Source organism: Crassostrea angulata, chromosome 9 (assembly GCF_025612915.1).
Source record: "Crassostrea angulata isolate pt1a10 chromosome 9, ASM2561291v2, whole genome shotgun sequence".
Taxonomy (NCBI): domain Eukaryota; kingdom Metazoa; phylum Mollusca; class Bivalvia; order Ostreida; family Ostreidae; genus Magallana; species Magallana angulata.
Genome location: NC_069119.1, coordinates 4,273,437 through 4,298,335, shown reverse-complemented (window position 1 = coordinate 4,298,335; position 24,899 = coordinate 4,273,437). Strand labels below are relative to the sequence as shown.

The 24,899-nt window shown below is 31.2% G+C and overlaps 3 protein-coding genes across 9 annotated transcripts; 2 read left to right on the top strand and 1 right to left on the bottom strand.

Moving 5' to 3' along the window:
- The first annotated feature begins 890 nt into the window (after nucleotides 1–890).
- On the top strand, nucleotides 891–8,103 carry LOC128164316 (uncharacterized). The gene is made up of 11 exons (XM_052828108.1): nucleotides 891–1,018; nucleotides 1,184–1,429; nucleotides 1,847–1,948; nucleotides 2,378–2,491; nucleotides 3,400–3,495; nucleotides 4,130–4,237; nucleotides 4,566–4,667; nucleotides 5,046–5,143; nucleotides 5,587–5,750; nucleotides 6,855–6,972; nucleotides 7,926–8,103. The coding sequence occupies exons 1-11, from the start codon at nucleotides 961–963 to the stop codon at nucleotides 8,001–8,003; spliced, it is 1,284 nt and encodes a 427-aa protein (XP_052684068.1). The 5' UTR covers nucleotides 891–960; the 3' UTR covers nucleotides 8,004–8,103.
- Nucleotides 8,104–12,903: 4,800 nt separating this feature from the next.
- LOC128164328 (zonadhesin-like) lies at nucleotides 12,904–14,648 on the bottom strand. The gene is made up of 3 exons (XM_052828121.1): nucleotides 14,371–14,648; nucleotides 14,036–14,152; nucleotides 12,904–13,144 (listed from the first exon to the last, which is right to left on the bottom strand). The coding sequence occupies exons 1-3, from the start codon at nucleotides 14,609–14,611 to the stop codon at nucleotides 12,966–12,968; spliced, it is 537 nt and encodes a 178-aa protein (XP_052684081.1). The 5' UTR covers nucleotides 14,612–14,648; the 3' UTR covers nucleotides 12,904–12,965.
- Nucleotides 14,649–21,530: 6,882 nt separating this feature from the next.
- Nucleotides 21,531–23,210, top strand: LOC128163687 (uncharacterized). 7 transcript variants are annotated; one of them, XM_052827320.1, is made up of 7 exons: nucleotides 21,531–21,715; nucleotides 21,863–21,950; nucleotides 22,123–22,260; nucleotides 22,362–22,423; nucleotides 22,658–22,770; nucleotides 22,915–23,015; nucleotides 23,131–23,210. In XM_052827320.1, exons 1-6 carry the CDS (start codon nucleotides 21,598–21,600, stop codon nucleotides 22,990–22,992), a joined length of 597 nt encoding a protein of 198 aa, XP_052683280.1. In that variant the 5' UTR covers nucleotides 21,531–21,597; the 3' UTR covers nucleotides 22,993–23,015; nucleotides 23,131–23,210. The 7 variants fall into 7 exon arrangements, 6 of the variants coding, with proteins under 6 accessions (XP_052683280.1, XP_052683278.1, XP_052683277.1 ...); XM_052827318.1 differs by having other exon boundaries at nucleotides 22,655–22,770; XM_052827317.1 differs by having other exon boundaries at nucleotides 22,655–22,806.
- The last annotated feature ends 1,689 nt before the right edge of the window (nucleotides 23,211–24,899 follow it).

Here is a 24,899-nt window from a genome sequence, read left to right as displayed (position 1 = left end):
TATTGATATTTCATTGGGAATTTTATTTGAATTCATTAAATTGAAATGAAAAGCAAATAAATTACGCATAAACATGTTTATGAACATATTAATCGGTTCTTTAAAGAAGCATAATACAATACACATTGTCAACATTACTATATTAGATTTCAATAAAATTAGTTATTTCATTTCTTTTTAAAAAAAATCGCTATAAAAGATGTACTAACAATAATAATGCCATCAGATAAATTATATACTATTATTAAATCATCAATAATAATGTATAGCTTTTTAGTTAAGATGCTTTTTGGAAATATATATTAAAAAGGTTCTTTTTTAAATATTGATTTAAAAAATATTTCTTAACGTTAATATTGCATAATTAAAAGTAGTTTATCAGTTATCTCATTTATTCTATATTTGAGTGATTACAGCATGATTTGTCTGTACCAATTCTATTTAAAAAAAACATACAAAACCTCTTTAAAAACTGTTCTTTTCGAAAGCTTAATGTAGGTTTTATATATCTCAACAAACTCTACATTTTATTGTTTAAAATTCTTTTCACGGACAATATTGTCTCAATGATTTATATATATGTTCAATTTCAATAAAATATAGCTTGTAAAACATGACATATATGATAACAAAGCATTACGTTTTCTAATACTCATAATTTAATCGAAAAAAATTTAAACACTATTTTTTGGTATTTTTTGGAAAAAAGCAAAACATGATACACGCTTAAATAAGTTTGGAGCAAGTAAAAATGACACAGAAATATAATGCTAGGCGAAATGAATAAATTTCAATTCAGCAAAGTGGACCGGATGCTTCTTACATGGGGCACTTAATGCTGTCACTAGAGTTGCCCTGTCATTGGATAAAATACTTAAAGTGATTATTTAACAAGGCTCTTATGTTTAGCGAGCGTTCGCTGCCCGTTATTGCTGTGGTTACTGATCAAGACAGAGAACGATGACACAGCTACTGGTGTTTGCCATTTTGATTTGTTCCTGCTGGGGATTCCCTGTAGGTAAGATAATGAATTTTTGTTTTTTCTCTATTGATCCTGATCATTTAATCATTTATATAATATTTTGGTTCTTTCTATTATTATCATTGTCATTACCGAATAAATTCCCAACAATAAAAGTAATGAGAACTTGATTTAGCACGTTTTACATGTTTCCTTTTTTAGATGAAGCGACATACAGAGCGGACATCTCACATCTCCAGGATGAAGTCAACCTTCTGAAGGCCAACCTGAGCGCCGTCTGGGAGAGACTCCACGAGCACGATGAACTTCTTCACGTTACCACTGCCGCACCCCACACTGGCCCCATCAGGACTGTCTACAGGAATACCAGGAGATTCCGGGTCAGACTCAACTTCTTCATGGATATCCCGGACCATCCAGGCGATGACGGCAGTGTTGTCGTTCAGGGTATTTAGAAAAATTACTATTTTTGTTGCATTTTTATAATGAATATTGGGGGCCACAGCATATCAAGGAAAATGAAGAAAATTCTAAAACACTGTAGATAAATATGCGTGAATATAAAAGTTAATTAATGAAATAAATAATTTCACCAGATATTGCAAAATGCCCCTAAAACAATAATTCGAACAAAAAATCCGATATGTTTTTGATCTTGATCAATATGAACAGCATATTGTTTCAAAATAATAAGAATACAACCAAATATGAATCGAGTTCCAAAAGAGGCCATTGTTTCGATTCCTTTTTTTTCCATCGCGACGTATTTCTAGCTTATCGACTAATTTACCTAGGAAATGGTGTTTCACTCTGAATCGTTAATGTGTCTGTAAACTAGAAAATGAACTTCTTTTACATTTGTAGAGATTGACAGGGACCATCCTTTTAAGTCTGTGCTGAGGCAGACCCGGGATTTCAACGTGACTATGAACTTTTTCCTGGACGTCCCGGATGAGCCCGTGCACGGTGAGGATAAGAATAAACATTACTTACACATGCCTCACAGAAAATTATTTGTATCAGATGAAGTTTGATTTTATCAATTTTATTATTATTATTCAAAATGGTTTTTGCTATGTTTTTCTTCAATTAATTTGCAAGACAATATATTTATCTATGTATTCTTTGATAAGGAACGTTTTACATTTTAATTTTAAAATGATCGAGTCTATTGGGTATTAAGGATTTTAGGCAAAACTCTTTACTCGGAATATATCCTCTATCATGTTTATATTAAGTAAAATAAATAAAAATCATGTCCAAAACAATATCACAATTTAATCATGCTTGCAAAAAGATATAATAAAACATCAAATGGTAAATAAAAACGTACATCAAATAAAAGTCAATGTGCATGACAAATGAAGGAATGAAACGTCATCATTTCATTTTTAGAACCAACACCAGTCAGAACCGCCGTCCGCCAGTCGTCTCGGTGGCGGGTCCATTTCAACATCTTCCTGGACATCCCCGAGCATCCCGGACAGCCCGGGGCCGTAACAACTCAAGGTAACTGCCCTGTTGTCCATGTTGTCAGCGGGCAAATTCAAATTTCTAAAATCATATATATTTCTTTTGATAAAAAAAAAACCAGGGCGAGACTGTTTGAAAGTGAAGAAGAGTGAAAATAACCCTGTAGACAGTTGAAAGGTCGAAGGGCAACTGAAACAAATAACTTTAAAGCTACCTTTTTAACCATGCTTTAAAGGTAGCATTTTACGTTCTTGAAAATGTGTCATCATATTATGTACAAATAAGATTATTGAAAATATATTTATCTATTATATATTCAACCGCAGAAGACGGAAAACATTTAAATTTGAATTTAAAAATTTAAAATATATTTATCTATTTCACATTCAAACAAAATTAAGAAAAAAAATTAATAACTCCTTTTTGTGTACACTGGGTAGAAAGGCTATTTTAATGTTCGTACATATTTGATTTGCTTCAACATACCTTATTTTCACTAATCGCTGCTTTTGACATTATTTGCTTTTTCTGTTGGTTTAACATTTTTGACAAAAATATCAGATTGATTGAAAAACTGATTTGACATATCAAATTCCATTCTAAAATGTAATGTAATGTAAATTTTGCTGATAGAGGGTTGGAGTTATAGAAAAGAAAACCCTTTTAATGAAAAATATTTTAAATATGCATGGTGTAGATTTTTAAATAAACACGAGGAAATTATTTCCGCGTAGAATCACGAGAGGTAACTCTCGCTGATTTTAAAATTTTCAGACAGTTCTGACCTTATAACAAAGGGAATTATAACCAAAAAAATTGGTGAACTTGATTTTTTATTTCCGCAATATTAATTTGATACAAAACTGCAGAATCGCGGAACTAAGTACTGTCCCACGTAAAATAGGAAATTTCCAGTAACAAAAGTTCATTCTTTTCTAACACAGTTGTCGACCCGAACACGCCTGTCAGGAGTGTGATCCGGGAGACCAGGGACTTTCGGGTCCATCTGGACTTCTTCGTGGACGCGGAGGATACGCCAGGTAATTGAGATACAAATTTGTAGTCTTTCAAATCTAACACTGTTGAAATGTTATCTTGAATTCCTAATGGCTCATTTGAAGCACATTTAAAACATGGGATATTATTAACTGCATGATTCTGAGGAGGATTAAGGTTTGTTTTTTGCAAACATTAGAATAGAATTGAAATGTACCTAATAGACACAATCTAACAGTCACTGAAAATTATATACTCAATCAAATTCTATCAAAGTATACATATCAAAATGTTTGTCTTAGCTGACAAAGCCGTAGACCCAAGTGCAAGAGAACCCCCTTTTCTGCCTCGAAATTTCCCCCAAAGATTTTGACAAAATCTGTTGTTTTCCACTCCTTTGTAAAATATGACCTCTATGTTTCTTCTGAAGCCTCTCAACTGTACTTGTACAATAGTTTTGCATGTCATCTGAACTGAAAATTTTAACCAAACTTTTATCACGTCGTATAAAAAATACCTGGATACGACAGTCACTTAAAAGTATTCTGAGGATGATAAGGTGATGTTAAATGTGTTAAAAAATTGCCTTATTTTACTCCACTACTTAAACTGATTGTTAATTATAACTTGATTTAAAGTTGTGATATGCTGTATGCTATCCGCATCTCTTTCCGACAGAGCCAGTTATTAGCGTCTTCCGTGAAACCAGAGACTTCAACGTAAACATGGACTTCTTCGTGGATATCTCTGATCACCCCGGAGAGCCCGCTGGGGCCATCATCCCTGGTAGGATCCTCAATTATTTATAAAGCTTTTATGATAAAATGGGGAAAACCCTATTTTTGCTTAAATTAACAGTGTTATTTAAAATGTCTCATTTTAAGAGAGGGTGTTATCAAACTGTTAAAATGAGTAGATTCCCATTCTTTTTTACCTGAGCCTCTTTTGATATCATTCTATAATATTGAAAACCTAAAACATTCTATTGAATTCTTTATGTTTCCAATTTCGTATGTATACAGTAAATTCCATTTTATAAGAAACAAGTTTTAAAGTTGTTTGCATTCGTGTGTTCGATGCTTGCCTAATGATCAATATTTTGTTTTTATGACAGTATTCAATGGAACATCGCCAATTAGGAGTGTAACCAGAACAACGAGGCGATTTATAGTTCACTTTGATTTCTTCATGGACATACCAGAACACCCCACACCACGTATGTGTATAAATATCAAAAATATCTTTGGTTTTATCCGTATTTATGTGTATGCTAATTAAGATAGTATTGGATACCTGTCGATATTAATGTTGTTTAAGTTATTTTGTATTCAAAATACTTCCATAGTTTTTTGATTTTGTTTTTTTTGGAAAAGCAGAAATTATAGAAGTTCTAGATAGACTTGTATTTTACGGTCTAACCTACTGTGCTACGTCGTTAGGTAACGAGATTGGGAAAGAAAAAGTTGATAAAATTATCCTTGATTTTATTGTTTATTTCGATGGAGAGTTCCTTACAGTATGTAGGTGTTCGATACTATCTTAATAAATTGTGAAGATAAATGGCTATTGCCAATTTGATTGTCATCTTTTTTAGCTGAGATGCACTATGCTCACTGTGAAATAGAGCCCAATTCCCACATGGTGTCTTCACTCCATCACCGCGTTCACGGTAGCATTCGTATATCACAGCAGGTAATACAACAATGATGTTCTCAAAGCAAGCACTAAATGTTCATATAAATTAAATTGTTTACAGATAGCGAGCCCCTTTTTTCAGTTTAATTTGTTACTTTATTGCCAGAAACCCCAGCATTTCAAACGATTTTTGTCTTTTTAGAACGGAAAATTGCTACTTTCATAATATTTCATTTTCTAACTTTTATTTTTTTCTCAAGAATGAAAATAATTAATATTCATTTGCATAAAAAAAATATAAGAGATTAAAAAAAACTATTTATTTTCATGATCCGTTAACACTATATAGAACCCAATCTAAAAGCTTGCTCTTAATCATGAGAGCGGTGCACAACCCATGCATAAAATAGTTGAACTTCATCAATGACGTGATCATATACAATTAACGATTAACATATACATTTGTACATCATGATGATCACAATCTCAATATTTGACAGGGGTGCGGCACTGTACACATGGAGCTCAATCTGAGCGGCTTCAACACAAGCGAGGACTTGGCCCATCACAGACACGGCCTACAAATACACGAGTACGGTGATATGTCCCAGGGCTGTGGCTCCGTTGGGGAGCTGTATCATTACGAACACGCCCCAAATCACGAGTACGTATCATTTCAGGTATATCGAACACGCCCCAATCACGTGCAAGTGTCATTTCTGGTTTATCGAAACGATCTGTTAATTTCACAGGCAGTAATCGCTTGCAGACTTAGTTATGGGTTTATTTCAACTTTTTTCTGACCAACGACTCGGTTACTCGTGTCAATATGATTTAAAAGGGTTGTTTGGATGTTTATCAGACATCACAAATATTTTCCTTTTTAAGTGACAAATTTTAGTAAAAATTGGAATATATGTGTAGCACTCTGAACTGTGTTGAGGTTATCTATTTCCACTTTGGTCTCAGCATATATATACATTAACGTTGACAATTCCTAAAAATGTTGATAAAAACTGTTTATCACACATGTAAAATGTAAATATCATTATCATACATGGACTCCCAGTACTCTTTATTTCTCGTTTTTATGTAGCATTTCCTTCCCCTTTCCTTTGTCTAATAAATACAGGTTTATCTGTTTCTCATTCAAAAACTTTATCAAATGACACATTTACATAACATTTGATAATAAAATTTGTTTTCTCGCTCATCTATCATTGCAATAAGCAAAACAATCAAAATACACATATCACACAGTGCTTGTTAATTTGTCTTTACACCGAAGTTAACACATCTTCCCTCTTTGCTTTTGTCTTGAACAGTGAAAGTAAGCTTAGCAAGAATTACCCAGAATGTTAGCTTCTGACTCCACAAAATAATTAACTTAAACATAAATGAATTAACATAATTAAAGATACAAGTTACCTACAAAATAAATCCTACTTAGCCTAGTGGTATGAGTCACATTTTTACACATCAAAGGCACCCAGGAATAAGAGTAAATGTCTCAATTTCCAAACAGCCCTCTTATGTCATTCTCGACATTTTATCCAAGCAAATCGAAACTGTTTAACATGAAATCAGATTATTGTATGAAAATGTAATTCAAGTTTAAATTTCAATGTCTCTTATCTGCTGACAAAAGGACGTTGATTAAGAAACGATTTTATTTTATGCCTAAAACCGTTGATGCTCTCTTTGTTTTACTTGAAAAAAGTTTAAGTTGTGCATGAAAGGATACTTTAAGATTCATCTTTACATACAGAAACCCCGGGGATTTAGGTGATATCGTTGATGATGCCAGTGGTGCGGTTCATTCCAGCAGAGCGTTTGATTGGCTGCATATTGATTTGACTGACGGTATTTTGGGACGCTCTCTTGTGGTAAGCTACAATCAACTTTTATATACGTATATGTTTATAGAATCTCTCGTGATTTGCAATGGTATATGATTTTTATCCAGCGAGTTGTGTGTTTTCTATCCCCGAGCCTTGGCGAGGGGATAGAAAACACACAATGAGTTGGATAAAAAACCACGATTTTTGTTAAACCTCAATCCTTTTTATAAAAAGTATAATTGTGAGCCGCACAACACATTAACTACAAGACGACAACAACGTTACGCACGGAAAAAAAGTTCCTTACATATAAACAAATAAACATTCCTTTTTGAGCATGTTTTTTATAAATTCATGGGGAAAAAAGAAAACAGCATTAAATGTTTCACATTTAAAATTCTACACTTTTCAACTGAATGGTTTCGTAAATTTTTTATGCTACGTCAATCACCTGCCTGAAGCTACGTAATGTTTAATTATGACGTCTCTGGCGTAAGAACAGTGGAATATCAAAAATTTATCCAATGAGTGATATCAAACGTATATTGAACTAAACGTGTGATAAATATATATAAATGATTTCGATGATTAAATATATAGAAAATTAGGAATTCAATGGGTAACTTTAATTGTATATGATCGAATATTTGTGTTTTCAACAAACTGTTGGATACTTTCTGTTATGCTGTTTGATAACTTTTTGGCTGCAATGTAGAATTAGCAATCAATTCATACTAGATATATAGGGAAAAAATCATCATCAGTGACCTGGGAATATGTATTGGTTATCATTAGATTAGTCATTGATCACTTCGTTAACAAAAGAAAATTTGTGATTTGATTTTATTGATTTTATAATTTGAAAGCGGTTTTTATAACCTTTTTGGATAAATTGATTCAAAAACATTGTGGACCTTTGTGGCTTCATTGATTGAAAAAACTTGTAAGCAGTCGGATAGTATTTCTGCTTTTTATCTAATTGTGTTGTGTATTTTTAGATTCTGCAAGGCGATCACAACCATCCCGATAGCGAACAGATCGCGTGTTGTGTCATTGGGCGGGCCCAGGCTCACTAGGCTTTTACCACCGCCAGGATACAACCCTATGTTCATCCGTTTACAACGAACTCATGTTCCTTAACGGAAGCAACTGAAATAAAATGCATTCAAAAATATATTATCTTGTGTCAGAATGTTATGAAATAGCAATATTTTAAAATAACAATAACTGTGTTTCCTGATATACATGTAAAGTGAAATGATTCAGTAAAGTCAATTAAACAAAACAGTCAACTGATATTTGCGTAAAATACTGTATAAGATTAAAACTACAATAAAATTATATGGAGGGTTTTTCCGTGTCGTAGATCAATGCTAATATTTTATCCAAAAAAAAAAAAATAAAAAAAAAACCGCATGGTAGACCCACCCTCTTTTAACATTAATAGCTATAACGAATGAAAAAAAATCAGATATTTATATATATATATATGTGTGTGTGTGTGTGTGTGTGTGTGTGTGTGTGTGTGTGTGTGTGTGTGTATTGCATCACATGAACACCATGATTGTATTCTGTTAACTTTTACATGTTTGTGTGTAATTAACTTGCGTAATACTTGTAGGAGTTAATAGGTTATAGGCACTCGCTTTTGTTTTATAATTTTTACATAGAAAATGCTGTACAATACACGCAGCACGTTAAAGGTTTTCAATAAAATCCATGAGGCATAAAGTACAATAAATGTGCATTATGACGACAAATAAACTGAAATCCTTTTTTTAAAAAGTTACTTACTTATATACAAATAAGCAAACTAACACCATAACAGTTAAAGTTTTGCCATCACCAAATTATCTGTGTCATGTCTCTAGGAATTGATCCCAAAACCAAAAAAAAAATGACGATTTAACGATAAAATTTAAATTATCATTGTGAACTTTACATTATTTAATACGGGACATTATAAACATGAGTTTTTTAACGTTTACTCAGTGAAATTATAAAAATCGCAGCACTTTTTATTCAATGCAAAAAACTTTTTTCCGATTTTTGCTTTATTTTATTGCCTGCCATAACTGTACTGAGCAATGTAATATTTTTCTTATACACACAATACTGCTCTTTCATCGCTTCAAATTAATTTTTAAGTCATAATGCATATAATTTGTACAAAAACTGGCATCTATTGCTTTTTGTTATTCTCAAGCAGTTAATGAATCTGACGGGTAATGCATAATAGCAATACATCAAACGAAACTTCGAAAATTATCATTATGTAAAATATCACTTCTTACTTTAAGGAGCTAATAATTCTTTGTAAAGAAAATTGTCAATCTGCATCAAAAGCCGATTATACAAATCTAAATATTTTTTATTGAAAAAATACGTGATTGTGCACCTTATGCTCAATGCCTCATGGAATTAATTACTATTGATTCGTTAAATCAGTACCAGTAACAACAAAACACTTTTCATCATTCTATGATTGTTTTTTCAGCGCGAGTTACGAATGAATTATGAAAGTTTTAACAATTCGTTTGATTTTTGTATTTCTCTAATGTATATCAACAAAATATCTTTTATTTATATTTTCATGTCTTCTTTATATTTTCCTATTATAGCATTGCAATATTTACTTTTTCCAATATTAAGCATGGATCATCCAAAGAAAATGCATGGGTATTATCATGAATTATATGCAATACTCACAGAAACCTTACGTTATACATTTTTCTCTTAAAAAGAAGATCCATTCCTGATAAAAAAAATTTGATCCAAAATTCACTCGTTTTGCTTTCATGGACGAAATCTTGTAGAAAAATAGTTGAAAAAAAACACATGAAAATGTGTATTCGGAAGTATTGCATGTATACTTTTTAGCCATTAGATAAAGACACTTTCTTTATTTAATATGAAATGATTAGAGTTGTCTCTCTTCTCCCTACTGAATAAAGTTTATATGAAAGTAACAAAACGCTAATTTGGATTAAATACCTTCATTAATGGAGACAATGAGAGAATATTTAACAAGTAATGAACTTAACATGACAAAAAATTCATTTTAATATGAAAATTAGAATCTGAAATAAGCATGGGAAAAAATAGCGGGTAACATCAAAAGATAGTAATCGAATATCGTCAGCTTCAAATCGTCTAATATAAGATCATACAAAGATCTTATTTCATACATATTTGCCAATAATTTTCTTTGATATCAGATACAAATGAATCTTTTATTTAAAAAAGCTTGTCGTATCCCATTTAAAAAAAGATTAATTAATGCTTTTTTTAGTTTCAATGACCCCCCCCCCCCCCAAAAAAAAGAAAAAACTATTGAATCCACGTATTAACAATAAAGGGTCATAATGTGGGAGAAAAGTTGATATTCATCTAAAAATCGGTAGTTCAAGATCAATAACTAACCTAACTTCCATTAACAGTTGTTAACATTTTTGTTCATGTGATAAGTTCTTGAATATTAACACTTAATTTTATCAATTGTATTGATAATAAAATTAATATCAGTTGATTTGTGTTTAGGAACACTTTCCTTTAAAAAAACAACCTTCCTTAAGGTTTAAAAAAAAAACAACGCATTATTTAATCTAGTTTTTTCTGCGGTCCTCTAAAAATCCTCTAAAAGTCATTGTTTGATCTGTATTTTCAAATATTCTTTAGTTTATTGAAAGACTTCGAATTTTGCCAAGCTTTTACCTTTTCTTCACAACAATTGTAAAGACTATTTATAATTTCTTTTTCAAAAATACCCATGATTGTGTCTTGTCAAAAAATTATATATATATATATATATATATATATATATATATATATATATATATATTTATTTATTTGTTCAATCAATCAAATACTTTAAACTTTTTTAACTTTTGTTTGTAATGTTATCTTACTTAGAGCGACGAAAACGATGCAAGAAAACTGTTATTGTTAAAATTTAAAAAACAAAGAAAACATAAGAAAAACCCTATATTCTTTTTATGGCTATATACTCGAATGTTAATCATAAATTCTGTAAATTTAAATTTTTTCCCATAACGTTATTTTCTCGTAATATTTTTAACATATTACGGCGTCTTCCATAAAGAATAAAGGTCCGTGTTTTTTTTTACATTAATGGCATGTTAAAATGACAATAACAAACTGTCAACCATCTCAAAAATCCATAAATTGAAATACAAATTCAAAGCAGAGAAACAAGGCCCTCTAAAAACAATAGAGGTAGAATCAGGTGCCATGGAGGAGTGAGCATTCTCTATTGACCGGTCACACCCGTCGTGTGCTCTTGGTCGTAATCGGGAAAAAAACGGAAAAGTTCGTAGACAATCAGGTGATTAATAGGTCTGACAATAAGTATGAAAAATATCAGTCAGCATGCGACCAAGTGGAAGATTGTATTTTCTGACAACGTCGTTGTATCTACAATAGAACTTACGAAAAGATGACTTCAAACGAGACTGTTGATAGTCCTGTTTTATCAACTTGTTTGTCGATAGCTTACCTCGCTTTAGAAACTGTTCATACAAGGAGCATGCCCTTGTGTGGCGAATTAACAGAGACAAAAACACCATATGCAGGTGATGAAGGTATATTGCTACATAAGTAAGGAAAGTTGACAATAGAAAAATTGATGTCATCGCGTTTAACATAAAGTTTTGTTGTAAGGTTACCATTAATGTCTATTTCCAGTAAAATTTCTAGATATAAAATAGATGATGCAGGCTCAGTGATATCTTTTATTTCAAGTTCACTGGGATATATCGAGTCGACGTAAGTATGGAAATAACAATTGTTAATTGTTATTAATTTATAATACGTCGTCAATATACATGAATGTTGAGTTAAGGGCACAGCGAGTGATTTATTTTTTTCACTTACAAGTTTTTGAATAAATATTGCTTCATAAGAATATAGAAATAGGTTTGCTAATTAACAATGGGGCACACTTGGTACCCATGGGAATTCCAACATATTGGTGGAACACTTGATTTCCAAAAACTACATGGTTGTTGTCTATGAGAAACTCAAACATTTTTAAATGTCAACTTCAGAGTACTTGTGTGTGCGATAAGAATCGTTTTTAATTAATAAAATAATATTTTAGATTTCCAATGACAAGGTAAGCTTTTTTACGACTTACATTTTTATTGAAGAAACAACTGTCGATGATATCAAAACGCCTAGATTTTAATTTGTCGTAGGGAAAGCTATTGATTTTGGTAAGATTTTGTGAGCTGAAAGTTTGATGTAATTGGATTTTTTGTGATCATATAAACGAGCCTGTCTTAATGTTAAGTAAAATACGTCTAGAAATAAATTGAAATTGCCGAAAAAAAAAAAATCAATCAAATTATTTAAAGATCATTATTCTACGCTTTGCAATTTTATAAAAACTTCTTGATTTTTTTTTGATAAAGTAGCATCCCGTTCGAAGCTATCATAAAAACATAATATTGTTCGCTAGTAGTTTAAATTTATACATGCTTCTTTCTCAAAAACGAAGACTTAAGATATATGTCTTGCAGAATGTTCAACAAACTTATCAAGGGCCCCGAACAGAGGTGAACTAAAATTCTTCATGATATAAAGATATCATCTGCATGTGTATTTCAATTATGAGTCTTTTTGTCTTATGTCTTTTTAGCAGAGATCAGAGTACAAAAGTAGCTACCCATCTTCTCCAAACGTAAAGTATTATAAGACCATCGATATTTTGCTTTAAGTTTTTATGCAATTTGACACCAGTGTGCGTGCGTGCGTGCGTGCGTGCGTGCGTGCGTGCGTGTGTGTGTGTGTGTGTGTGTGTGTGTGTGTGTGTGTGTGTGTGTGTGTGTGTGTGTGTGTGTGTGTGTGTGTGTGTGTGTGTGTGTGTGTGTGTGTTTTGTTTGGGGGGTTTTTTTGTAAAAAGAAGACCGATTTTTTGGACATCAACATTTCAAAACTAACAAAGTCAACAACACAAAAATTGCTATAATGGTTTTTATTTATTTCCTTCATGTGCGAATATCTGTAACCCGCCGAAATCAACCGGTCTTTACAGGTCCCATTGTTGACATCGGGAAGAAAATTATAATAATTATGATAATAATTATTATTATTCCCACTCCAGGAATGGCCAGAAAGGGCACAAAGTTCCCGATCCCTCGGCGTGGTGACTTGGTTGTAATGGTCATCCTCGGGGTGGTGGTAGCGAAGGAGTCAACTGACAAAAGATTATAAAACAGGTCTCATACATAAGGACATAAGAATTCAAATATCCTTTATTTTTAAAGTTGACATTTTTCAGATGTACGATGCAAAACGTTTTAACAACTTTAACAATTCTTGTCGAAGAAAAGGAATTTTATCTCTTTTCTCTTTTTTTTTCGCCCTCACCGGTGGTGATTAGTTAAATAAGTCAATAATTGACAACTACCATTCAAAATGAATGTTAATGTTGTCACAAAAATGGGGCTATGTGGAGGATATAAACATTATTTATGCTTCATTAATTCCTAACTCTGATTGGCTCATATCTAACTATGTATAAAAAATAGAACACTATAATTGCCTGCACATGACCTAGGAGGTCAATAAAACATTTAATTTTCTCTACATTCGACAAAACAAATATCGTCAAGTGAAATATCGGGTTTTCAGTTTGTTCGGCAATGGTTTCAAACTGTAAACTTCGCTTGATAACACTCAATTTCATATGTCTTCATCAATTTCTCGCTGAATCATTAAATAAAATAATTATTGTTCTTTTTTATGTCAAAACGATCATTAACCTACCCTCAAAGTATAAAATTCAACTCGCCTTCTGCTTCATTTAATTCATTATGCCACCTCATAAAAAACTTTCTCGATGTTTTAAAAAAATGATTTTTTATCGACGAGCTTTTCTTAATAACCCCAAAATATTAAATGATGTGTTATTCAAAGGTATTTTAATGAAAATTATATTAAAAGTATTTCATTTTAAATAATGGTTAAAGTGATGCACATGTATACAACATGTAAACCTTTCATACCCAAGGTTAACCTACTTCATTAATCTGATATATGCCAAATAATTAACATTATCGATTAAGGATAGAAAAGACTTTCTTACTTTCACAATTATCTCCACTGTATCCATAATCGCAAACGCACCTGAAAACTTCCCCATATCTATAACACTCGCCACGGGAATTACATTGGTTAAGTCCAGGTCGGCATACGCTGATATCTGAATGGAATAGATAGATAGATAGATAGATAGATAGATAGATAGATAGATAGATAGATAGATAGATAGATAGATAGATAGATAGATAGATAGATAGATAGAAGACGTCAGGATAAGCTTTAGCGCTTTAAATCAAAATCATCAAAGGTTCGAAGAAAAATTTGAATGAAAAATCTGAAGCTTTATTGATATTCTTGTGTTATTTTTTTCTAACTGACCTAAGCATTTAACGTCCAAGCTTGTGGAACCTGCATCCGGAACAGGAGTGTCACCAATGTAAGGGTAAAACCCTGAGTCACATTTGCAGTATCTTGGAGATGTAGAATCGCAAAATGCATCTCCAAGGTAGGCGCAACCAGCGTCTGTGGTACATGTACGGAGTTTCGGTCCATCACAAACCGAATACCGGAAAAGTAGACAGAGACCAACAAGCAACAAACATGTTTTGGGCGGCAACATATCGACAAGAAACAAACGACCTTTGTAAAGGTACTGTCTCGGCACAGAGCACTACGGTGTTCAATCCAGGAGCTTATAAAGGGAGCCGGAGAGATCACATGACTCTAACCTAGTCACACTGCATATATTAATCAATTAATACTTTCATTTTTGTTACTTTTTTGTTTTTGTTCGTTTTTTTAATTGGTTGGGGCTTTCGATCCATTTTCTCTTTTTCCAGTTTTGAAACTGCCAATGATCAGTAGTGTTATTTGGTCAGAACTGTTTATTTCAATTTGAACCAATTCGTCGGATAATCCTTGAGGATTTTTCTTTTTAACTATCTTAATTGGTGTCTGGAAATGCATTTGTCCTAGAAAACACAAAAATTAAGCGTTTAGTTAATTTGAAAATTAAGACATTATGAAATATATCACTACAATGACTTGTGTTTTTGAAATGCTTAACAGAAATTGTAGGCATCTTTTGATTTTGGTGTGCAGTCAAATAAAACAAAATTCGTAACTGTTTTAATGACAAACATTGATGGCTAAAGCATATTCAACAAATATATTTTGCAGATGTAAGTTGTCATATTGGCGGCATAATTGGCTTCAGAATATCATGTTAAAAAGATTCTTCTTTTTTTAAATTGAAACTTTTCCTATTCCAAAAAAATTAGAAAGCGTTTTTTTAATGTCAATCCCAACATTTTACAGTTAAAAGGGGCATGCTCACGATTTTTGTCAAAAATTATTTTGCGATTTTAATGTTAAAAATGCCTCAGTATGGCATTTTTAATAGGCAGCTAAAATTTGAGTGTCATTTGTTCAGTTATAAGCGAGTTACAGAGCTTATCATTCTTCGCTATGTAAACAAAGCTTTTGTTAACATTTTGAATGTTGGAGTGAAAATTCCAGTTTAAGACCTAAAACGAATGTGTTAAACATTAGAAACTGTTTATTTATGCTTAAAATGAGTAAGAAGATAGACAAATCAGTTTAAAAAAGATTATTTATTGGTATATTTAATCTCAGTAAACAAATAAAGGGCACGAGCCTTGTTTATATGACAAAGAATTGTGAGCGCTGTATCTTGCTTGTAACTCAACGATTGACTCTCAAATTTCATTTGATCGTTAGAAATGCATTCCTAAAGCATTGTAAATAATAAAAGCAGAAAAAATAGAATTTGACCAAAATCGTGCCCATGCCCTTTTAATATGTTTTATAGACAACAGATTGGGTAAATGAAATGTTTTATGTTTTAATTTAAACTCTGCATGCATTTTTCAGTTTTTGTTTGTATTACTCAACATTAACATGAGAAGTTTCCAAGGATAGATTAACACATTCTGAAATTGTATTTAAGAAATATTTTGACAGTTAAATCTTAAATGAGAACTATAAATCAACTTTTAATAACCTACCGTTTGATATAGCTTTTACCACAACCTGAACGCTTAATGGTGTGAAAACAGTCTATTTTGAATACATTCAACATTCACTCGTTTTAGAATAAAGGTTTCAATTTATTGAAAGGTCTTATTTCAAGAAGAACCGGATAATAAATTGCTCATGAAATGATTTGTAAACAAAAAAAAAATAAAGTTGGAACAGTATTTTCTCAAATCGGATGGGAAAAAATCAATTGTTCCAAATAAGTTTCTATATATTAAAGCACAGTCAATAAGTATGTTAGCTTCGACGTAAACAACTGCAAATGATGAGAATGAGGATTGTCATACCGAACTAGTTTTCGTCAAATCAGATTCTGTTCTAAAATTCGGACTTGTCAACCAGGATCGACGAACGACCGATCGCTATTGATAGTATAGTCAACTGTTTAACATGTCAACAATAATCAGATGTTTATTCAAACACAGTCACCCACTTGTGAAAACATAGTAAGATGGTAGAACAAGCCATGATTTAAACAGTCTATAAGATTTATACTTGTGATACTTAGAATTCAATTCAAAAAGACAGTGTGTTGCAACTAATATTGAAATGCAACCACTATTGAAATAAATTCAGTTAAATAGCATTTATTACCAGTTATGTTTACTCTGGGTAAATTTACTATCTCAACCTCGTAAAACTAAATTACAGAAGGAAAAGACATATGGTTTGCTAAAAGCCAATGGGTAGAAAATCTCTAAAAAAAAAAAAAAAAAAAAAAAAAAAAAAAAAGGAGAAATGTAAATGAAAAAATCAGCATACAAGACAGGTTGATCAGAGAGGTTCAATTCGAATTAAAACTAAATTATCTCACTTTTGCAACTCAGATTATTTATAGTACTATACTTTTTTTTCCAACTCAACTAAAATCATATACAATAACCGACTTATCCTAAGAAAACAATATCATCCTCAAATTAGTAGAATGGAAGAAATATATTTCAGACCTTCCTGTTTTTCCCCAGATGAATTTGTAAAATCAATATTTTTCCGGTTATCTGATCAGTTCCAAAGATTTTATTTCAAATTTTTTTTATGAGAGCACAATTGTTTAATTAACATTATCTAATATATTACAAAAAAGCGTGATTGTTGTATTCTGACTTATTTTAGAGGGTTAGGAGGTGAGAGGTGTTTTTGTTGTTTTTTTTTTAATTGAATTATAAACTTTACCTGTTGTTAATTGACATTTATGTGATCGTATAGATAGAATGTATTAAATCTATTCTAAATAAATCTAAATGTGAAGAAACTGATATTTCTAAAGTTTAAAAAACTAGATCTTACAAACATCGATTAGCAGACGGTGCAAAATAATTTAGGAAAGGGATCACAAAAAAGTTCACAGAGATTTGGAATATTGATATGCATACTGTTACACATCAGAGTATGCTAATGGGAGAATGGTTTAAACTATCTTACACATAACGTTAGAGTGTGTGAATTTCAATTCAAATGAAATATATTAAGATTAGTAATGTACATTATCTTTTTATAAACAATATTCTTCCTTGATGGAAGTTTTTGGTGAATATTAAAGTCGCAATAACGATATAATGTATTATGATACCTTGCGTCTTCAGTCACGATTCTTCATTGCTCGGGGTGACAGATGACATCAACAATATCTACCTGAGTTTCCATTCGCGGTACATCCCCTAGGGACACTGAGGTGCAGCGCACGTAAACAATCATTTTACACAAAACCGTTTTGTAGGTATTAAGCAAGTATCTATGTTTCTGTTACTTTATTTACATTTGCACTTCCTTCTTTTCTTCTTTGCACAATCATTCATGAAAAAAAAAAACGTATCTTTATATACCTGTTTATATTTTGCACTTTACTATATATGATGTATAATTTTCATATATCATTATGACGGAAGATTTATATGTAAAGTGAAGACATACGAATGTACAAGAAACTGTACTCGTCAATTTAGTAAAGGTCGGAAGAGAGAGGCCGATAGATTAGCCACGTAATGGATGATTACATTCCGGCAGAATAATCATCCGGGCATTCCTTTAACAAAGAAGCGAAGTATGACATCAAAACGAAGAAAGTCCGATTTAAATGACGAAAACTGAGCTATTTTTAGAAGGTTTACCACCTGAACCCGAAGTGAATCTTTTAATGATATATTGTAGTTATATATGTTTAAGATAGCACTCGTAATAATCATATACTGTTATTCTGTTATGTTAGTTCGTAAATTGTGTCCATTCCAAAGCTCGTGAAATTGTCTCCTTTTTCTTTCAATATTGGGTACCTTTAATTGGTTTTTAAATAACAGTTTTTATAAAAAAAAAAATATGAACTGAATATGGACTGAAATATTTTATAAGTAATGATTCATATATAAAAAGCATGAAAATAGCAAGTATATTCACGGCACAAAAACATACAAATAAATGGCGCCGAAAAATGATGATAATAATGTGCCTGTATTTGACCTTGTCCAGTAACTGTTTATCTCGTGACTTCCGGGTGTCACAAAAGGAGTTCAGTCTGATTGATACTGTGTGACCTGGTTCATTAGTTCTTTTTCCTGCAGCAAAATACAAGTAGTCATTTACATTTACATATACAAGACAGCACTAAATATATCTACCCTCCACGTAATAAAAAATGTATTACAGTTTGACCTGAAGAGCATTTAAATCATGAAGCAATCTCATTTCTGAATCGCGTTTTACTGTTTTGAATTTTCATGCCACACAGTGCGTGGAAAGCAAGGACTTAAGTGGTGTATCAATTGATTTGCTGGATTGATAGTAGGTCTGCTAATATTTGAGATGGCATAGCGTTATCTAGTGAGTCAATGACCACCGAGCTTGTTTAGGGAAAAAACCCCACACAGAATAAGTCTGCCGATGGGATTCTTTTTTATTACTTGTTTTAACATCGTGATTGCAAAAACTATACCTTGGATAATTAACCTATTTAACCATACCTTAAAAATTAACCTAAAAACCCAACCCTGGATAATTAACCCCGTTTTGGGTAAACTATATACGTTCAAAACATACGTGTTATTTATGGACCTACCACCAAAAATGTGTGTGTCCTGCATAATTGATATCATTATGCCTCTAGTTATTTTTCACTTTATAAGAGTAATTCGGTATATTTCGCTGATCCCCTGAGAATCGCCGTAAACAGACCGATTCCCTGCAAAAAGGTGCGTCGGTTCGATGAACTGATACACCCCTATTCGGAACACTTAGTAATTTCTTTACATCAAAGGAAAAGATGTTTTTTATCAAATACTTAAAAGTATTTTTCATTTCAAAAAGTATTTTCAGGTTAGACGTCTTATTTTCTCTATTCTATATGTTTGGTTTTTTTTATACTTATTGGTGTAATGTACGTAAAATTTAAAAATACATACATATATATACACACACACATATATATATATATATATATATATATATATATATATATATATATATATATATATATATATATATATATATATATATATATATATATATATATATATATATATAAACAAAACTGAAATTCAAAGATATAGATTGTTCAAAGCCTGAATAATGAATGTGACATATGATGAATAAATAATAAACGAATATGTCTTCAACTATTAATATACCTGTCAGTACATTTTAAAATATAAGGTCCACTCACTGTTACACATAATAAACAGCCAACAATGAAACGAATTGACAAATTGGCAGACACTGTTACGTTTTGGTTTTTTTTCGTGTATTCACATGTATAAAACCAGTAATATGCAATGTAGTCTGTTTTTAAATATACATGTATTTACAAGGCGTTTAATTTGATTTAAAGCATCAGTGTAAAGTAAACAATATCAAGCCACAGTAACACAAGACCTCTAAAGAAATAGTATACTATTATAGTCTGTCTCAAGATATTTATGCAGCACATTTGGACGATTTTTCATAAATACACATACCTGTAAAAGAAGTGCATTAGAATTATTGAAAGGTATAATTTCAAAGATAATTTCATTGACACACTATCATTTTTCACTCGGGAAAATTCACAGGAACAAAAACAAATTCCTTACGGCGATTTATAATGGGGAATGTTTAGATCTGTCCTCCATTCGGAATACACTCGGAATACATCGCGCAATTTTTCAACGTTATCATCTGGGTTTGCTGCAATACAAAATCCCCGTAGACATCACATTTTTAGCATTGTATTGAAACCTGAAATGCTAACAGGGACGTTTTGACAGAGAAATCTTGGAAATTTTTCATACTTTTGAATGAACATCGTTTGTACCCTGAAGTTATTATAAATATCAAACAATTAAGCAAAATCTGAATTCAGGATATCTTGGCACAGACTATAAATAGGCATGTGTTGTATCTCACATGGGAAACAAATAGGTTACATACGGTTATACCATATAGCTTAAATAGCAATCGATGCACATCAAACATTGAATAATTGCCAAAAACTTCATAAAGATTTGATTAATGTTTTTTCGCTCTTGTAGCCCAAAAATATTGCCAGAAAACAATTTAATTCTTTTTGCATGAAATCAATGATACGTGTAAGTTATCCATGAATCTTCGTATTTTTCTTGTTAAATGAATAATTCTATAGATTGAATCTAGACATCAACACCCTTTTTCTAATATTCGCTCAATATTTAAGGCTCTTTATGCTTTGTTTAGGACATGTCATCCTGAGAAGTAGATTTCAATATTTATCTTGACATGAACAAATCACCACGAACAATTTGAATACACATTGTTTTATTAATAAACTGATATATCAAGTTTATATAATAAAACTAATATTTTCTTTTAACGATGAAACTGAACTTCTCTTGAAGTTCATTAAAATCTTACGGTAAAAGGCGTTCTTGTCTACATTATAAAGAAGAAAATTATTTCATAATCTGATCCAATTAGCACTCATATATTCTAGTCTGATAAACGTGTCCAGTTCACTGATAAACTGATAAACTGATAGATATCAAATTCATTTTTTAAATAAAAATGTCCAAAAAAATCGTACTAAATTTTAAAAAGCTGCTATCAGCCATTTTGATTTATTCATCAATAATCACATTTTAAGAGATACTTTTAAGATATTTCAAGATAAATTAATCAAGATCATGACCTTGTTAAAAACCAATAAATATCTAAAAAAAAAAAAAAAAAAATAATAGAAAATATGATTCAAATGTTTTATTGAGAAAAAAATTAGAAATTATATTTTTTTTTGTGGGGGGGGGGGGGGTTAAAAAGTAAGATGTTGATTTCTAATCGTTCACTTCTTTGTTGTCATCTTACGTTCTGCTGACGATTGCATTTCATTCATGTCATTTGTTTTCATGTTTGATAGTGATTTCTGTAATTCTAGTCAGCTTACGTGATGTGAAAGATATTCACCCGTTTCTGTATTAGATATCGTAAACTCGCATCATCTGTTGTATAAAACAATGCTTATGTATTCAGTATCTCATGATGGTGTCATTTGTATATAAGCCATCACAAATGTCCTAGCGACTTACAACTACAATTAAACTTTGGTTCATCATGTCAGCAGTAACTATTGCACTTCTAACGTTTCTCTGTTTATTTTTAATAGGCGGACAGGGCCATGACCAGGTCAGCGCGAATGATGTGTCAAAACGAAACGTGAATCTCAATGGGAGTGAGTATTTCTAAACAGAATTAGTTAATTTCTTTTATATAAAAAGTTGTAAAAAGGTATGATTTTTTTTTATCTTTGCCTCTTCTTTACCATAACACAAATAAATTTAGGTATTGTAGATCAGTGAAAATTTTAGTGTCATTTTAGTTAAGAACTTTCTGCTTAAGGAAATTCGGCGCAAGATTCCTAAGAATATCAAAGGCAAAAGTGGAAATGTGATTTACACTCTTTCAAAGTAGGTAAAAATATTTTTAAATAAAATTGAAGCTGTGATGATGTTAATGTTTGTTTTTGAGTCGTGAACAAGTGTCCATTGATAAACTCTGTCACACTGCTGTAATACGAAACAGCAAAGTCTTATCACAACTTATCGTAATCGATTCTTCTTAAGAATATTTCTATTTTAGAGTAAAAATAAATAAATTGCAACTGCCAAAAAGTGATCTAAGAATAAAGCGATTCAATCCACTTACTGTGGAATGGACGGCAAGAAACGGGGAGATAAAAGGAGAGATGAACTGGTGGTACCGTTACTACCTCTGGAGGTATGTCTGTATTTTGATGCATTATTTATCATTTAAAAATGGTTTTAATCATTCTTATTAATCATAACAAAAGGCTGCTAATGTATTAAGAAAATTTTTAGGGATAAAGGACACGTATCGTTTTCAACAAAGAGAATTGGATTTAGTGTCACTGCTGTATTAGGTAAGATGTTTGTGAATAAATTTCAAATGCATTTATATAACAAAAATTAGAAAGGATTGAATTTATGTCATCAAACTTTTAATTTACTTTGAAAAGCCACGATGACCGCCACGAACCATTTCAATTAGAGATATCAAAATCAATGTTTTTGTAAGTGGTAATTATATGATATATCTATTAACACCTTTTGAAAGAATAAATATGACCACCAGTTTTTGTACATTATCATAGCAGGGAACAGAATTCGAGTAAGAAACTGTTCCAGCAATCCCCCGTCAGTACATTTAAGAATCAGAGGACGTTTATGGAGTTGGATCTATCGGCCTTTGAACAAGGCTTTAAAAAGGGTATTCCGAAAAAGGATTGCTGGATCAAATGGCCTACTAAGACATTTATTTAACACATCATATGATAGAGAGTCTTTAAATCTTATTTTGATATTTGTTTGTATTTTTTTATTTATTTCTAATAAGTAAACCTGCTCACTTTAGATCTGTAAATCAGTCAAAAGTCTGCTAAACCGCGGAGGAAATGCTGTATTGAAACTGTTTAACAATTTCAATGGTTAACAATCTGAAATTATCATTACAAGGTATAGTTTATATTTCCTCATCCTCATTTTCATCAATTAATATCATATGGATAAATCAAATGTGTTGAAAAGAAAATCCAATATTAATCTTGTATTTCTAATTTTTTTTTTCCAGGTTACCTGGATATCTGCATCAACCAAACAAAAATTCTTGTATATTTGATGAGAATAATAAATAACAATAATACCTGCAAAGTTGTATTTTATTTTGTTTTTCATTAAGTAAAATGCAAATCTTGTTTACCTTCAGTAGAACTGATTTCGACCATCATTTAGAGACTGACTTTGTGTGATTACCAATATTCAGTTGTACTAAATTGTGAACTTTGCGTACATTTAAATTAGTAATAAATAGAACAATTCATGATAATTAAGCCATGTCATTTTAAGGACTGGTTTATTCTGAATTTGTATTGTTAAACAACGTGCCCGAACATTAAAGGAAGCATCTATTTTTGCTGTAGAAATAAAAATTTTCAAGCAAACGTTGCAGAGGCCTTCTGAAAGATGACTTTTTTTTCACCAGAAGTTTTAGTGAAGTTGAAGCATGTAGACATGAATTCCGAAATATAATTGAAGTTACAAATTTAAATAATAAAACGTTTGAGCAACTAATTATCAATTTTATGATGTTGAGGCTTATGTTATACTATGAACGTGATTTCAATGTTTCGCCAAAAGCCTACAAAATATAATTTTCTTTAGAAGAAATACACGTCTATTAAAGATCAGTTAAGTACATCTATATATAGAGATAACATTTATTATTGTTGTTTTCAATTTATTAGTTTCAATCGTGAACATTTATTATAAGAAAAAGACGATGACAAGAACGATTTGAATATGTTGTTGTGCGTGCATTCAACACGATAAGAATGAGTAAATTACTTTCCTCTAATTAAACTATATATAACGATAGACAACATCATGCTTTGGTTATTCTAGTATCAATTTATCAAATTACAGCCTTACACATACTTTTTTCATCGACAACTTTGTCGCATGAATATCTATTATGTTTTAATTACAAATTATGATTCGAGTTTCAAAATTCAATATTGAATTTCAACATAAATCACGAAACGAAATGTTAACGCTATCGACACTGTGCGCATTAAAAATCAATAAATAAAAATTGATGGTAGGAAAACACATTAGGTCAATGCCAGCGCGGTTATTTTGTCCCTTAGATTATTTGTCCGTACTGAACAACTTCTAGAAAAATGAGAAGAATGTAACGGAATTCCGAATACCGTACAATGAAGCGCATATGGATATGAAATGTAACGTCCTAGAAGGTACATATACATTGAGACGAATAAAATCTTCACGTTTCAAAAGAAATGGGCGTGACTTAAATAACAACAATTGACATTCGATTCAAGGTTTAGAACACTCCATTCAATCGCAAACTTTTACAACTTCAACGCTCTTCATTGTATTTTTAAAAACAATATATCATTATTGTAGAACTTAATGGACTTGGGAAGTCGTGCTTCAAACCTTTTTTAGCTAGTTTGAGAAATATGTACATGTACATCTTACATTTTAACCTTAATACATATTTAATAAAAGAACACTAAAATTACGACAATATCTATAATTTGGACTCAACAGCCGGATTCAAGGAACATTGAAGGAACATTTCTATTTTAAATTGAAGTAAAAACCGATCATTATTATATCACATTTCATATATGTTTATAATCCTGGGATACTGATACACATTGGAAATTCCTGTTACATAAACTATTGCTTACTTAAACAATTGTTATGGGAGGCACCATCTCCAGATAAAAGGACATCATAAAATATCACTGTGGATCTTCTGAATATTTGTTACAAGATTCTCATCCTCTCACCAAGTGTTTTTTCCTCTGACAG

Bases quoted from the DNA above. Each gene is read 5' to 3' on its own strand.
- LOC128163687 (XM_052827315.1), top strand. From the start codon at position 21,598: ATGTCAGCAGTAACTATTGCACTTCTAACGTTTCTCTGTTTATTTTTA. The intron at 21,716-21,862 runs GTGAGTATTTCT...GTGTCATTTTAG, and splicing joins AAACGTGAATCTCAATGGGA to TTAAGAACTTTCTGCTTAAG. The intron at 22,424-22,654 runs GTAAGATGTTTG...ACATTATCATAG, and splicing joins TAGTGTCACTGCTGTATTAG to CAGGGAACAGAATTCGAGTA.
- LOC128164328 (XM_052828121.1), bottom strand. From the start codon at position 14,611: ATGTTGCCGCCCAAAACATGTTTGTTGCTTGTTGGTCTCTGTCTACTT. The intron at 14,153-14,370 runs GTCAGTTAGAAA...TATTCCATTCAG, and splicing joins CTTGGACGTTAAATGCTTAG to ATATCAGCGTATGCCGACCT. The intron at 13,145-14,035 runs GTAAGAAAGTCT...ATCTTTTGTCAG, and splicing joins CAGTGGAGATAATTGTGAAA to TTGACTCCTTCGCTACCACC.
- LOC128164316 (XM_052828108.1), top strand. From the start codon at position 961: ATGACACAGCTACTGGTGTTTGCCATTTTGATTTGTTCCTGCTGGGGA. The intron at 3,496-4,129 runs GTAATTGAGATA...TCTTTCCGACAG, and splicing joins GGACGCGGAGGATACGCCAG to AGCCAGTTATTAGCGTCTTC. The intron at 5,751-6,854 runs GTACGTATCATT...CTTTACATACAG, and splicing joins GAACACGCCCCAAATCACGA to AAACCCCGGGGATTTAGGTG.